This window comes from Marmota flaviventris, chromosome 16, assembly GCF_047511675.1.
Source record: "Marmota flaviventris isolate mMarFla1 chromosome 16, mMarFla1.hap1, whole genome shotgun sequence".
In the NCBI taxonomy this organism is placed as follows: domain Eukaryota; kingdom Metazoa; phylum Chordata; class Mammalia; order Rodentia; family Sciuridae; genus Marmota; species Marmota flaviventris.
In genome coordinates, this window is record NC_092513.1 from 47675165 (window position 1) to 47689158 (window position 13994).

Below are 13994 nucleotides of genomic sequence, written 5' to 3' on the forward strand. Positions count from 1 at the left end.
GAGAATAAAATCATGGCATTTGTAGGTAAATGGATGGAGTTAGAGAAGATAATGCTAAGTGAAGTTAGTCAATCCCCCCAAAACAAATGGTGAATGTTTTCTCTGATATAAGGAGGCTGACTCATATTGGGGTAGAGAGGGAGCATGGGAGGAATAGATGAACTCTAGATAGGGCAGAGAGGTGGGAGGGGAAGGGAGAAGGCAAGGGGTTAGGAATGATGGAGGAATGTGATGGACATCATTATCCAAAGTACATGCATGAAGACACGAATTGGTGTGAACATACTTTATATACAGAGATATGAAAAATTGTGTTCCAAAAGTGTAATAAGAATTGTAATGCATTCCACTATCATGTATTTAAAAAATAAAAGCAATTAAAAAAAAAGAAAACAGGCAGTCCCTCAAAAGTTTAAATATGGATTTGGCATATAGTTCAATAATTTCATTCCTAGTAATAACCCAAGGAAAAAATAAAAACATCTACACTAAATCTTGTACATAAATGTTCACAGTATATTATATTCATAATAGCAAAAAAGAAACAAATTTCTATAAACTGATAAATAAATGAAACACAGTATACAATGAAGTATTATTCAGAAATAAAAAGAAAACATTGGTAAATACTATAATATGGATGAAAATTGAAAATAGTATGTCATGTGAAAAAAGTCAGACACAAAAGATTATATACTGACTGGTTTCACTTATAGGAAACCTCTAGAACAGTTAAATCTATGGAGACTGAAAGTAGATCAGTGGTGCCTAGGATTGGGAGCAGAAAGAGAGATAGTGATTAATGTGTCCTAAACCTAGGTGACAGTGATAGATGTACAACTCTGAGAATACGCTAAAACCAATGAAGTGAACATTTTCATGGGTGATTTTTATGGCATGTGATATATATTTCAATAATTTTTTTTAAAAGTAGGAGCCATGTTAATGTTCTCTGTATTATTCCAAGTTTAGTGTTTGCTTAGCAAACAAATCAATAAAAATTTTTTAAAAGTTAAAATGATAACATTGTCTGGAGAGGTTTTCAACATATTGTATGCAGACACAGACATGACAACTATATCAACTGCAGCTGCAGAGTGTGAAGTAGTTTCCAAGTAGAATGAGAAAACTTAAATAGGTCCATTATAAATTCCCCACAGCTAAAATAGTAAATGTGAAAGAAAAGTTTTCATACAGAGTATGAAACTCTTGCTGGAAGAGCAAGTAAAGAATGTGCTTCAGGAGAAAATAAAAGTAAGTCCAGAATGAAGGAAGAAGTTGTCACTGAAGGATAATAGTTAATAAAAAAAATACTGCATGTGAACTACAGAAATGTTTGCTACCTTAATAACAAATCCCCAGACCCCCAAGAGGACTCCTTTAACAAGTAGAATTATGGAAAGATTTATCTAAATATTAGGGCAAATAACATTTTCAAACAGGAAGTCTTCAAACCTATATAAATGTAAACATTCATATATTTACATGTAAATGCAAAGAAAAAGGACAGATTATCAGGGTGAGGAACAAGGTTTGTATGATAAAAATTCTAATTTATATTTTTTAGAATTCTGTATAGTTTAGATTTTTAAAGGTTTTGTAAAGGAAATAAGAAATAACTATGTAAAGTAATCCACAAAATCACTTAGAAAAGCAGATATTTAATTCTCGATTCATTTTTTTCAAAAAGCAAAACAGCAGAAAAATCAAAGGTAAAATTAAACCAATGAGAATCATCCTGTAAGCAAAAACATGCAAGAAGAAAAAAGATTATTTTTCTTAAAACAATTTAATTTAGTCAAATAATTCAAATGATATTCTAGCCATTAAAAAAAGACTAGACACCCTATTTATAACATCCATACCTTGGTTGTTTTGCAGAGACTTTGTCTTAGCAATTCTACAGGGATTTAACTGAAGGACTGATGCAAGTTCACATGCTCCTTGGACCGGCTGGGTTTTAATTTTTATTGGCTCATGAGAACCAGCACCCTAAACAGAAATAACCATTAGCATCTAAATGAAATCAAACAACCATTTTTATAAAAATCCTTACACATTTAATACAAACCTTCATGTCATCAAAAAGATTTTCGGTCTCCAAACTTTCACGTGGACATAGAGGGATTTTGAATACAGGATTTTCTTCTTTTATCTGTAATGGTGTTTTGTTGTCTGGTGAGGATTTATTCAAGGACTGGAGGATGCACTCCTGTAAACAGGGCTCCTCTGAAGAATCTTTGGGTAATATTCGGCTCCCATCCAAGGCCTTATGGCCTGAGGAAGAGCCTTTCGGAATGGGCTTAAAAGCCTCATAAAGAGTCACTTGCTTAAATCTGTTTTTAAAGGTCTCCTTTGCTTGGCTTTTCTCTTGACGCTGAATAGCTGAAAACCGATCAGAGAGATCCAGAGGTTTATCCATCATATTGTCTCCATGCACAGAAAACTGACTATCCATTGGAAATGGAAAAGCATTTTCTTTATCAAAAGAGGCTTGTGGGCAGCTTACTTCATGCTCATTTTCTTCCTCAGTTTTCTTCCTTTTGGATGTTCTGCCTTCCAAAGATTTCAGGGGCACCAAATGTTTATCAGTAATATCTTTAATGTGATCAGTGTCATCCATTTTACCTATGGATTCACTTATATTTTTATTTATAAGTATCTGTCTATTAGAAGATGACTGGCAAATGACCTTGTTTACTTCAGACCCAAGATTATGTGTAAAAAGGGCACTATCTTCAGATTTTGATCTAGGTTTCTCTGATCTAGAAATAGAAGTGTTACTAAAAGGGACTGTTTTCAGATGATTTTTTTTCCCAGTGTCTAAAAGAGAAGGGGATAAACCTGTATTCAAACACAAACTACTTTTCACATTAGAAGTAGCTCCAAATACAGGAGATGACACCCGAGTAGTTAATTCTTCTTGAGGAGTCTTTGAAGTAGAATCTGAAAATCTAAATAAATAAAGAATGATAAAACTTGATTCCTATTAAAGAAATAGGGTAAAAATTAAAAGACAGGCATAAGAGAACACCTTTGCTAATACAGAAGAGATAGTAAAATATTTTCTACATATCAGAAGCAGATAATGATTAACCAAAATTTAAGATACAGTACCACTGTTGCTTTATTTCCATTTGGCAGACAAAAGTAGAGGAAAATGATACAGAAAACATGTTTTAATACCCTAATATTCTTGCCCATGAGTTTTTTAAAGTAATTTAAATAACTTCATTATATAAAATATTTAACAAATTAAAAAAAGAATTTTTTATTTTTGTAGTGCTGGAGATTGAACCCAATGCCTCCTGCTTGCTAAGCAAAAGCACTCTGCTGATAAGCTACACTTCTAGCTCCCAAATCCGTATATTATAGAATTAGACATAAATTAAGACCCACCCTTTCTCTAGCAAAGGAGATAGTTGTAGAAAGGTCATTAGATTTAATTTTGAAAATGTAGGATAGATATCCTGGGTTTAGTACTTAATTTAAGTGACCTTAAATAAGACATTTAATAACAATCTCTAGGAGCTACATTTTTGTCATCTGCCCCACATTCCCCCCAAAAAGGGGTGGGTGAATATATAATAAAACTTTCCTTAATGACTTACTTTTTTAACAGACTAAATATAATAAGTCGACATCTAAAAACTGAACAAAAAAATTGCTATGGTCATTACAGTTATTGTTAGAATGGATATAAAAATGAGATGCAACACAATCTTGGAAAGTTCATCCAAACTTACAGATACATTCTGTATAGCATTCAGTGCTTGGAAATATAAACACAGAAGGGATAACTGAGTCTTAAAAGGGTAGAATAACAAGGTTGGGAGCTCTTAAACACTATTCGATGATGTACAAAAAGGATCTAAAAATAATATCCACCTCTCTGTTGTACAAAAGCTCTCAACAGGTCATTAAGTGGAGAGACATTTTAAAAAATGAAAATAGAGGTAGAATAGCAAACTAAATGCTGATGGAGAGAGAGGGTTTAATTAACTGGTTTAATTATAATGGAACTTCACCAAAGTGCCCCAAGTTACCTTAAACTATCTTCATTATTTCTTGCAGATTCCTCAAAAGGCTGTTTCTTATGATCTCCTTCCAAACAGTGGTAGAGCTCATCACCAAGAGGGCTCAGGGGAGCTTGAGATTCCTTCAATGGTAAAATAAGCAGCATACTCACACAATGGAATATTATACATCCTTAATAAGGGATAGAATACTGAGTAAATGCTATGATGTGGATGAACCTCAAAACTATGCTACAGGAAAGAAGCCAGATTCAAAAGACATATAGTGTATAATTTCATATTTACACAAAAATATCCAGAATAGGTAAATCCATAGGGGCAGAGAGTAAATTGGTGACTGCCACAGGCTATAAGGTGGGGTGAATGAAGACTGAATGTTTCAGAGGTATGGGGTTTCCTTCTGGAGGAAAAAATGGGTTGGAACTAGATGGAGGTGGCAGTTGTATAATATGGTGAATATACTAAATGTCCCTGAGTTATATCCTGTAACATGATTAATTTTACATTATGTGAATTTCATCACAATAAAAATGAAGCATATTAAGTTTAAAGAGAAAGAGCATTAAGATGTTAAAATTTTATAAAAGTACATTGTATTACTGGTATATAAAACTCCAATTCCAAAAAAACGCACTAAGATGGGAAGAGAATACAGATGAATTTAAAAGGATCCTTTAGAGAAAAGTGCTTCTTATTCTTTAACATGCATACAAGTCGACTAGGGATCTTATTAAAATGCAAGTTCAGTAGGTCTAAGGTTCTGTATCTCTAACAAACTTCAAAAGTGATGCAGATGTTGTTGGGCTGTACATCATATTCTGAGCAAGTTTTTTTTTTTTTAATTTTCACACGAGGGATTGAACCCAGAGAGACTTAACCACCAAGCCACATTGCCCACACTTTTATATATTTTATTAGTGACAGGGTCTTGCAGAGTTGCTTAGGCTGGGTTTGAACTCATGACCCTCCTGCCTCAGCATCATGAGTCACATGATTACAGGCATACACCACCACAGCTGAAGCAAACTGTTCGATGTCAGCTCCCTTAACATATTTGGTGTCTAAGCTACTAACTTACTAGGTTTATGGATAGGAGGACATTAAAAACCATTAAGACACATTTAATTTTCAAAGAGTTTTAAAAAATCCACTATCATTTGAGAATACATCTAAAAAAGAGCAAAAACTCAAATGTAATGAAAAATCAATTCAATTTTCAGAAATTCAACAGTAAGACAACTTTATGAGTATGTACACATTTACTAACTAAAGCAGAGAAAATTAATTTAAAGTTGTGTCAAAACAGAACTTCTTACGACTGAAGAATTCAAGTTTTCTATTTTCTAGGGATCAATTAAGAACAGAAAAAAGATGTAAACCTGCCTGATGTAAGTAAGTATTCAAATAATGAAAACTACAGGGGCCAATCCCTGACCAATCCCTAAGAATTGGATTGGCAGTTCTTGATAGTCCCAAGAATTCAATCTTTTTCCAAACCAAGACGCAGTTTAAAAGATGCCAAAAAGACCCAACAAATTCTGAAACCAACCTAAAGGTTTAGGTCTTCTCTTGGATACAGTGAGGGTGGGAAGAAAGCATAAAAGAGGGGACTAGAGAGAGGACTGACAAAATAAGTCCTTTAAGCCATTATCATTCCCCTGTAATTTTGATTTGACCCATATCCTAAGAATTCTGAAGACTCAGGACTCTCTGGGGGAGATAATATAAAAGGACCTTTCTAACATTAGTTTTGTTCTAGGCCTTTATTCAATAATCTTTGGATAAAGTAATTTTCCTCTGGCTCAATTCTTTAAGAGTAGATCTAAACGGACATATCAAATAACACCTATTATTAACAAACTAAACCATTACTTACAGATTCTTCTTGAACACTAAGTCCAAGTGTTTCAGCAACAACTGTAGCCAAATTAAAAGATGATTTATCAGTGGAATAACTGCTTGTTCCACGTGTTTCTAAATAAGAGAAAAACAAACCAATTACTCAGTTTCAGAAATTACATGTAAAAAATTATAAAAAAGTAGGAAAAAATCTCAAAGAACCTATTTATAAGATGGCACTGGAGCCAGACATGGTGGTGCACACCTATAATCCCAGGAGGCTGAGGAAGGAGGACTGCAAGTTTGAGGCTACCCTCCATAACTAAGCGAGGCTCTATGCAACTTAATGAGACCCTGACTCAAAATAAAAACTGAAAAGGGCTGGGGATGTGGTTCAGTGGTAAAGCACCTCTGGGTTCAATCCTCAGTACTTGGAGGTGCAGGGGGGAAATAGTGGACAAATTTTAAAATACTGTTCAAGAAAGCTCAAAGTATCTACTATACATAGCAATAAGTTACTGGCATTTTGCATCCACACTTGCTAAACCTTTCCAGTTTTCCATTTTTCCTAAATGTACTAAATGGAGTACATAGATTGCTTTTATTGACATTGTAAAAAAAAAAAAATCATAAAATGGATTTGTAATTAAACCATGTTTATAGTATGTTTGTGAATATAGTGGAGGTTTTTAGCACTGCATGTTTTTCAAGTTTTAAGCTAATGCATATCTATATAGGAATCATCTACATTCAATCATTTTAGTTTTGTATATTTAGAGTTTCTGTACATAGTAAGTATTTATGGAGTACCTATTATGTGCTGGGTATGTTTAAGCACTAGATGAAAAGAAAAAGCTCTTGTTCTCAAGAACCATATGTACTACAGTTGAAAGGTAAAAAGAGAACTGCAGTAGATGTGATAAACATAATAAAGGCACACATAAAAGGTGACTCAAACATAGGACTCCTAAATCATCCTTGGGGAAATCAAGGCAAACTACATAAAGTAATGTCTACTGACCCTTAGGAGAAAGAGGTGTGTGGCAGGTTAACTAGATGTGGGTCAGAAATTAGGATTCTAGGTATGCTTGAGGTCCCAGATATTTGAAACAAAATTGCTTGTTCAGGGAACTACATGTGGTTTAATTGCTAGAAGTGAATCACACAAGATGAAAGTAGTAGGATAGGAGCCTAGCTAGGTTAGTTAGGGATCAGATTATGCTAAGTAGTTTAGAATTTCTCCTATAAACAATGAAGAGACATCCAAGAATTTTAAAGGGAGGACAGAAGCAATACCAGGGTTAAAAATGTAATGAACAAGAAGTAATCACTAATAGGCAGAAAGACTCATTAGATTACTAAAACAGTCTTGGTGTGATACTGATGGTCTAAAACAGTACCATGGTGGTACAGAAGACTATGTAAAACAGATATGCAGGAGTAGGAATCAGTAAGGCTTAGAAGCTACATAGAACATAAGATGAAGAAGCAGGAATATAAAATGACTTAGAACTCTTCGACTTAGGTAACTCAAAAGAAATGTGTATAATATTGTTCACTGAGGTTGTAAATAAAAGGATGAAAAGTAGGTCTGATAGGAAAGCTTCCATTTTGGACATGCTGAAGATGAAAGATATTCAGAGAGAGGTGCTCAGCAGCAGGGGTATATAGTGATTTGGAATCCAGAAGAAGAGTATTGGACAGAGACATGAATTTGGGATTTATTAGCATATAGGTTAGTAGTAGAATATTGATTGTATTATTAGAGAGCCTTCTAGAAAGATTAAAAAAAAAAAAAAGACATGAGCAGGTCTAGGACTATCTATATTGGGAAACAGAAAACACAACTTTTGCCTCTCTCCAGTTGGCCTAAAGGATCTCACTTTTGGTCCTATCTTATGGGCAGCTCCTTCTCTGGCTACTTTGTTCGTTCCTTCTCATTTTCGTAATCTCTAACAAAACAGCTGCAATACTGCCTGAAAGGAGTGAAAAATGGCTTTCAGGGGACAAAAAAGTCTTATACTTTTTATGTATAAAGTACAAATGAAATGTAAAGAGTACATAAATGGAATATATAGCATTTTTGCAATATTAAAATTGTGTGGAGGTGAGGTGGGGGTGTAGCTCAGTGGTACAGCATTTTCCTAGCATGCATAAGACCCTGGGTTCAATCCCCACAACCCCCTCCCCCTAAAAAAAGTCATGGGGGGAGTTATTTGGGGAATTAAAAAGGCTCACTGGACAGGTGGAATGAACATGTGAAGAGTTAAGAATCATTGCTTTATATAATGGAATTCCTCTAGGCTCAGTACTCAACTTCTCTCCTCTATGATGACTTGCTTGGAAATCTCATCAAGTCGCATGGTTTTGAAAATTATGCTGAAAACTTCCATACATACCTTCATCCTGAATTTCCCTAAATGCAAATTTACATCCACTCCCCATCCAAAATCTTTATCTGAATATCTATTCTATATTTCAAACAGAATATTACAAAAAACCAAAATCCTGAATTTTAACCTTTCCTATCCCTTACCCTGCAAACCTGCTGCTCTCAGTCACTTCTACCTCAGTAGCAACTCTATTCCTCCTGTTGTTCAAAGGATTTTCCCCTGTTCTTTCAACTATACAGGTTTCCTTAAAGTTTCTCAAGCAAACCAAATGGTACTTTCTTTGCCTGGGATGTTGTTCTCTCAGGTATCCACATGTCTCCCTCAGTCTCCCCTGAAGTGTCACTTAATGAGTGAGGCTTTCTAATATCCCTTTTACCTGCTTCATTTCTCTTCAGCACACTTGACTCTATGCCTGACATGTATTTATTCTTTTTCTTTCCCAATTAAATTATAAATTCCACAAGGACAAGGGCTTGTTTTGTTCAGTGCTTGACATATAGTAGATACTTATACATTTTTTAATAAATGAGTAAACCATAATAAAGCCTTCCTTATATCATTAGCAATTTATACTAATATGGATAAGAATATTAATATAAATTAATACTAGGATAACATTATTTTCTAATATGAAAAGACTTCTAGGCAACTAATAACATAAACATAAATTATATAAAATATTCTTGAAATAGTCTAATTCTAACTTTTGGTGACTCTTGTCTACCAATAATCACAAATTTTAAACTTATAAAGTAATCTCAGTATCTTACTAGTCACTGGAGCTTGACTTTGATCACAAGTGTCAGCTACTAGAATTTCACTTTCATTAGGCTTATGTGGAGGGTGAGTTGAAGTCTTGGAGATTTTTCTTAATTCTAAGGGGGAGAAAACAGGAACAATTATGTAACAAACAAAATTATTATCAAAATATTACTCTTATAAGCTAATATTACCCTGTAGTTAAATGTATACAAACACTATTTTATTGACATAATTCTCATATTTTAAGAAAAAGTAAGTTTCTTTAGTTTTATTAAGAACAAAGCTGAAAGGCAGTGGTGGGAACAAGGACTTGAGGAGACAAGTTTCTTCTGACCTAAGATGCCTAAGGCATAACATTTTAATGTTTCTTTTTTTCCTGTATCTGTTACAAATCAGCAGGTTAATTTAAAATGTATATTACATTTTACACTACTTTACTTTTCTAGAAGGAAACCCTGGAACATACCAGAAATATTTCTACTGATTTACTTCAAAGAAAACCAAAAGGATAAAAGAAAAACACAGCCTAAATGTAACTTGAAAATCATTTTAAAAAGCACTGTGTATCTAAGATAAACAAGCAAACATGATCAGAACAAGACTAATTAGTCATTAAATCACTTAAAACTTATTTTTAAAAAAATTTGCATGGCTCAAAAGCTACTATATTGGGGCTGGGGTTGTGGCTCAGGGGTAGAGCGCTCGCTTAGCACGTGCAATGCCCTGGGTTCAATCCTCAGCACCACATAAAAATAAATAAATAAAATAAAGGTATTGTGTCCAACTACAACTAAAAAATAAATCTTTAAAAAAAAAAAACTACTATATCTTTAAAACCAAAATTTCAGATTCCAAAGAAAAAATGATCAGAATAAGGAAATAGCAAAAAATTTTAAATAGTTATATGTTGCTCACATACAATGAAGAAATAAACTAGAAACAATCATGTGAGATACAAAAGAGGTTCTAGTAAAGAAATTTTTGTGGTTTGGTTTCTGGATATTCATATAGATGAACCTAAACATGATCTAAATTATATAGATGATTATCTGTCTGTAATGATTCATGTTCTAATAGCAGTCAAAAAGGCCAATGACTACTCCTTCTAAAATATAATATCTAGATCCTGTTTTAATTTAGTTGCTAATTGTAGGTAGAATTTTTAACAGTTCTTTGGCTTTCCACTAGATGGTGATGCAAACACATATAAAATACAGAAAAGCTGTCAATTTTCCAATTTCAAAGAATAAATATCTACTTATTATTTCAAAAGCATAGCTACCATCAATAATGTATTTGCACTATACAAATATCTCCAGAACTTCATATTACCTTCCTCCAATGCTTTCCTTGTTATAAGCAGTTTAGGTAAAAACTTAAAATCTTTACCATTTTTTCTTTATTAAATGGTAATCATTGTATCATGTTATATGACAAATTTAATGGCTATATAAAAAGGTAGTTTCAAAGAATTTTACAGAAATGGTAAACTTGGCTGGAATTAAAATCTGTCACTGATAATTCACAAAACATATACATTATAAAATCATTTAATTACCACCAACTGCTACAGATTACAACAAAAATAACGAGTTAAAAAGAGCTCCAAATGGTAGCAGTACCTGTGGGCAATTCTTGGAAAGTATGGAAGTTTAGAGCAAGGAAGACCTGTATGTTAATTGTGACTTATCTACTTATATGACAATTGACTTTGAGTGTATTTTTAACTTCTCTAACATCTCTTTCTCATCAATAAAAGGAGTTAACAGCTATCCCATAAGCTATTGTGATAATTAACATATAGTAATAATGTATGCAAATCAATCAGCATATTAATATATTCAAAACAGAAGATGGAAATTAATATTCTTTTCCTCTTTCCTTCCATCCCAGATATGTGCTCATTCGAATATTTTTAAAATAAAAAGAAACTTTCCTATATTTATAAAATGCTGAGTATTTACATATTCAGACCAGGAACACATCTACTCATAATACATGCAGAAAATGCCCTGTCACTTTATTAGTGGAAGTTAAAACTCAACAAGTGTACCATGGGTTACTGAACAATGACTATCTTCCTTCATTAGACTGAATAATGTAAAAACAACAAATACTTTTTTTTTTTTTTACAAAACCAGGTAACTAAGAAACAACTCTAACCTTTACCATTTGTACAAACAGAATACTCCTGTTTATTCTGTGCTTTTTCCATGTATCGGACATGGAGATTCTCCTTTCTTCGTAGCCGGTTAATGCCAGAAAATGAGAAGGCTGTTATTGGTGAACCTGGAATAACATTTTCCTCAGATGCAAGTTCAGCTGCTTGATGCTGTTGATCCTTCCTAGAGGAAGATGACAATTGAAAGAAAACAAATTCAACAAATATTTATTAAAACGTCTACAATATAGTATGGAGCTATAGCAGAACACAAGTGGAAGACACAAGAGATGTGTGTAATGCCTTGCATCTAATATTCCAAATCCAAGGATTAGAGAAGCATGCAAATAACTATAATACCAAGTGGGGAATATTATCGTGAGAAGTGAAACAGAAAGTGTAGTCATTGGCACCTGAGATGAAATTAGAAGTATTTCAAAAGGCAAAGAAGTTCAGCAGAGGATCCACGCTGTTTTGAGTAAAGGCACACAGTACTGTATATGTGTTGGATAAGAGCAAGCAAGAACTATAGGAAAGGAAACTGTGAGTAAATGTGCATGTAATTGAGAAAGCAAGAAGAAAAGAACAAAGGTTTTAGAGTATAAAAGTAATATGACAAGTTTATAGCAGTGTACCAGAATGACTGGTATAGAAGGAAGCAAGGCACTCAATTAGACAGTAAATTTAACAGTCCAAGCAAGGGCTTCTGTGGTTTGAATCAGAATACTGGAAATACATATAGAAAGGAAAGAACCAATTTTAAATACTGAGGTGGTAGAATCAACACTACTTGGCAAACTACAGATGGGATAATAATACTGACACTGATAACTGCCAACCTTTGCTGTGTACTTAAATCACCAGAAACTACTCTAAGTGCTGCATGCCATCACTTTAATTATCACAACTGTGTCTCATGAGATATTATTATTACTCATTTTACCATGGGAATGAAGAAAAAGAAGTTAAGTCACTTAAGTCAAATAGTAAGTAACAGAGACAAGATTTAAATTTTGGCAGACTCTAGAGGCCCTTATTGTCAAGTATTCAAGTGTTGTTATTCACTATCAAATAGTTAACCTATATAAAGTATTCTACACCATGAGTCTAATGACCAATTATGATAGGCTGAAAAATTTGAGTTTCTATCTCAGCTTCTGATTTACATCAGTCACAACAGTCCTATTAAAATTTAAGTCAGGGCTGGGGTTGTGGCTCAGTGGTAGAGTGCTTACATGGCATGGGTAAGGCACTGGGTTAGATTCTCAGCAGCACATAAAAATAAATAAATAAAGGTATCATGTTCATCTATAACTAAAAAAAAAATTAAAAAAAATTTAAGTCATGTCAATTAAGTCAGATTAAAACCGTGCCACATGTCCCATTTCACTAAAAACACAAACCAAAGCCTTTGATTAATCCCTAAGACCCTATAGGATCTGTTTATCTAGCCCATATTAACTCCTGCTACATAATCTACATAATCTTCCTTGAGTTTACTCAAACACACTAAGTATAATCCTACTTTGGGCTCTTTGTTCTAGCTGTTCTTCGCTCTACTCTTCTCCAGGTATCCACATGGCTAATTATCTCATCTTTCTATCTTTGCTGGAATTTTAATAATTAAAAGTGCACCTCCCTTCCCACACAACCTTTTCCTATTCTTGTTATTCTGCTTTATTTACTTTATCTATAGTAAATATGCTTTCTAACAAGTATGTAATTTAATATGTCTCTGCTCACTTGTTAGAATATAAACTTTAAGAGGGTAAGGCTCTCTGGTTTACTGATGAATTACAAATACCTACAACGGTAGTCAAGTAGTATGTACTGCACAAAGATTTGTTGAATGAATGAATACAAGACTTTCCCAGATACTACTCAAGAAATAAATTTATGCTGATGTGTATGTTCTTGTCAACTCAATTCAGGACCAATGGTACTTAAAAGACTGAGTTTGCATTGAACTGTGGTTTCTGAGTAAAATTAAGTCAACTGACTTTCCAATATCAGACCACTACTGACCTTACTGGCCATTCTTATCAGTTTGTCAGTCATTTAATCTTTACATGACCAAAGTAGCCTGTTCTATTAATTTGTGATATTGTTTCAAACAAAACACATGAGAGTTTAGAAGACAAAGATTAATGTTTTCTAACAAAGATTTATATTTTAATTTCCTGGACAATATAAATATTACTGTGATCTATAATCCTATAGTCTATGCTAAAAAACAATTTTTAGAGATAATATGTAATTTAAAAAATTTTATTTTTAATTGATAAATAATGACTATAAAGTATTTTTTTTTGGGGGGGGGGGCAGGGCTAGGGATTGAAACCAGGACCTTGTGTATGTGAGGCAAGCACTCTACCAACTGAGCTGTATCTCCAGCCCCCATGACTATAAGTATTCATGGAATATAATGTGATGTTTTGTAATGCTTACATCCTGAAATGATTAAATCAAGCTAATCAAATTTATCACTTCACAGATTTATGTAATGATATTTAAATTGTACTTTTCTAGGAATTTCAAAATATACAATATTTTATTATTTATTACAGTCATCTTATAATAGATTAATAATTAATTTTTAATCTCTTCCTGCAGTTCTATCCTTATTCTGGAAAAACAGAGTACACTAAAGTCATATGAGAAAGCCTTACAAATTAATGGAGTGTGAAATCTGTTTGGCCTACCTTTAACTAATCACGTCATAGTGTACTTTCCTATTAGTCATAAAAATTCAACCTGAAACACGAATGAGTCATGAGAAGAAACTGATTTCCTGGCAGTGTC

The 13994-nt window shown here is 33.3% G+C and overlaps 1 protein-coding gene across 3 annotated transcripts in view; it reads right to left on the minus strand.

Moving 5' to 3' along the window:
* The window catches only part of Rbbp8 (RB binding protein 8, endonuclease), a 67781-nt gene that overhangs the window by 19722 nt on the left and 34065 nt on the right, over positions 1-13994 (minus strand). For 2 of the 3 annotated variants that reach the window (XM_071602668.1, XM_027935660.2), the window contains exons 7-12: positions 11195-11376; positions 9040-9144; positions 5914-6011; positions 4047-4159; positions 2072-2954; positions 1866-1992 (exon numbers count right to left, since the gene is read on the minus strand). In XM_071602668.1, the coding sequence (XP_071458769.1) occupies positions 1866-1992; positions 2072-2954; positions 4047-4159; positions 5914-6011; positions 9040-9144; positions 11195-11376 (1508 nt within the window). The remainder of the gene's footprint in view (positions 1-1865; positions 1993-2071; positions 2955-4046; positions 4160-5913; positions 6012-9039; positions 9145-11194; positions 11377-13994) is intronic. The other variant, XM_071602669.1, reaches the window with a different exon arrangement.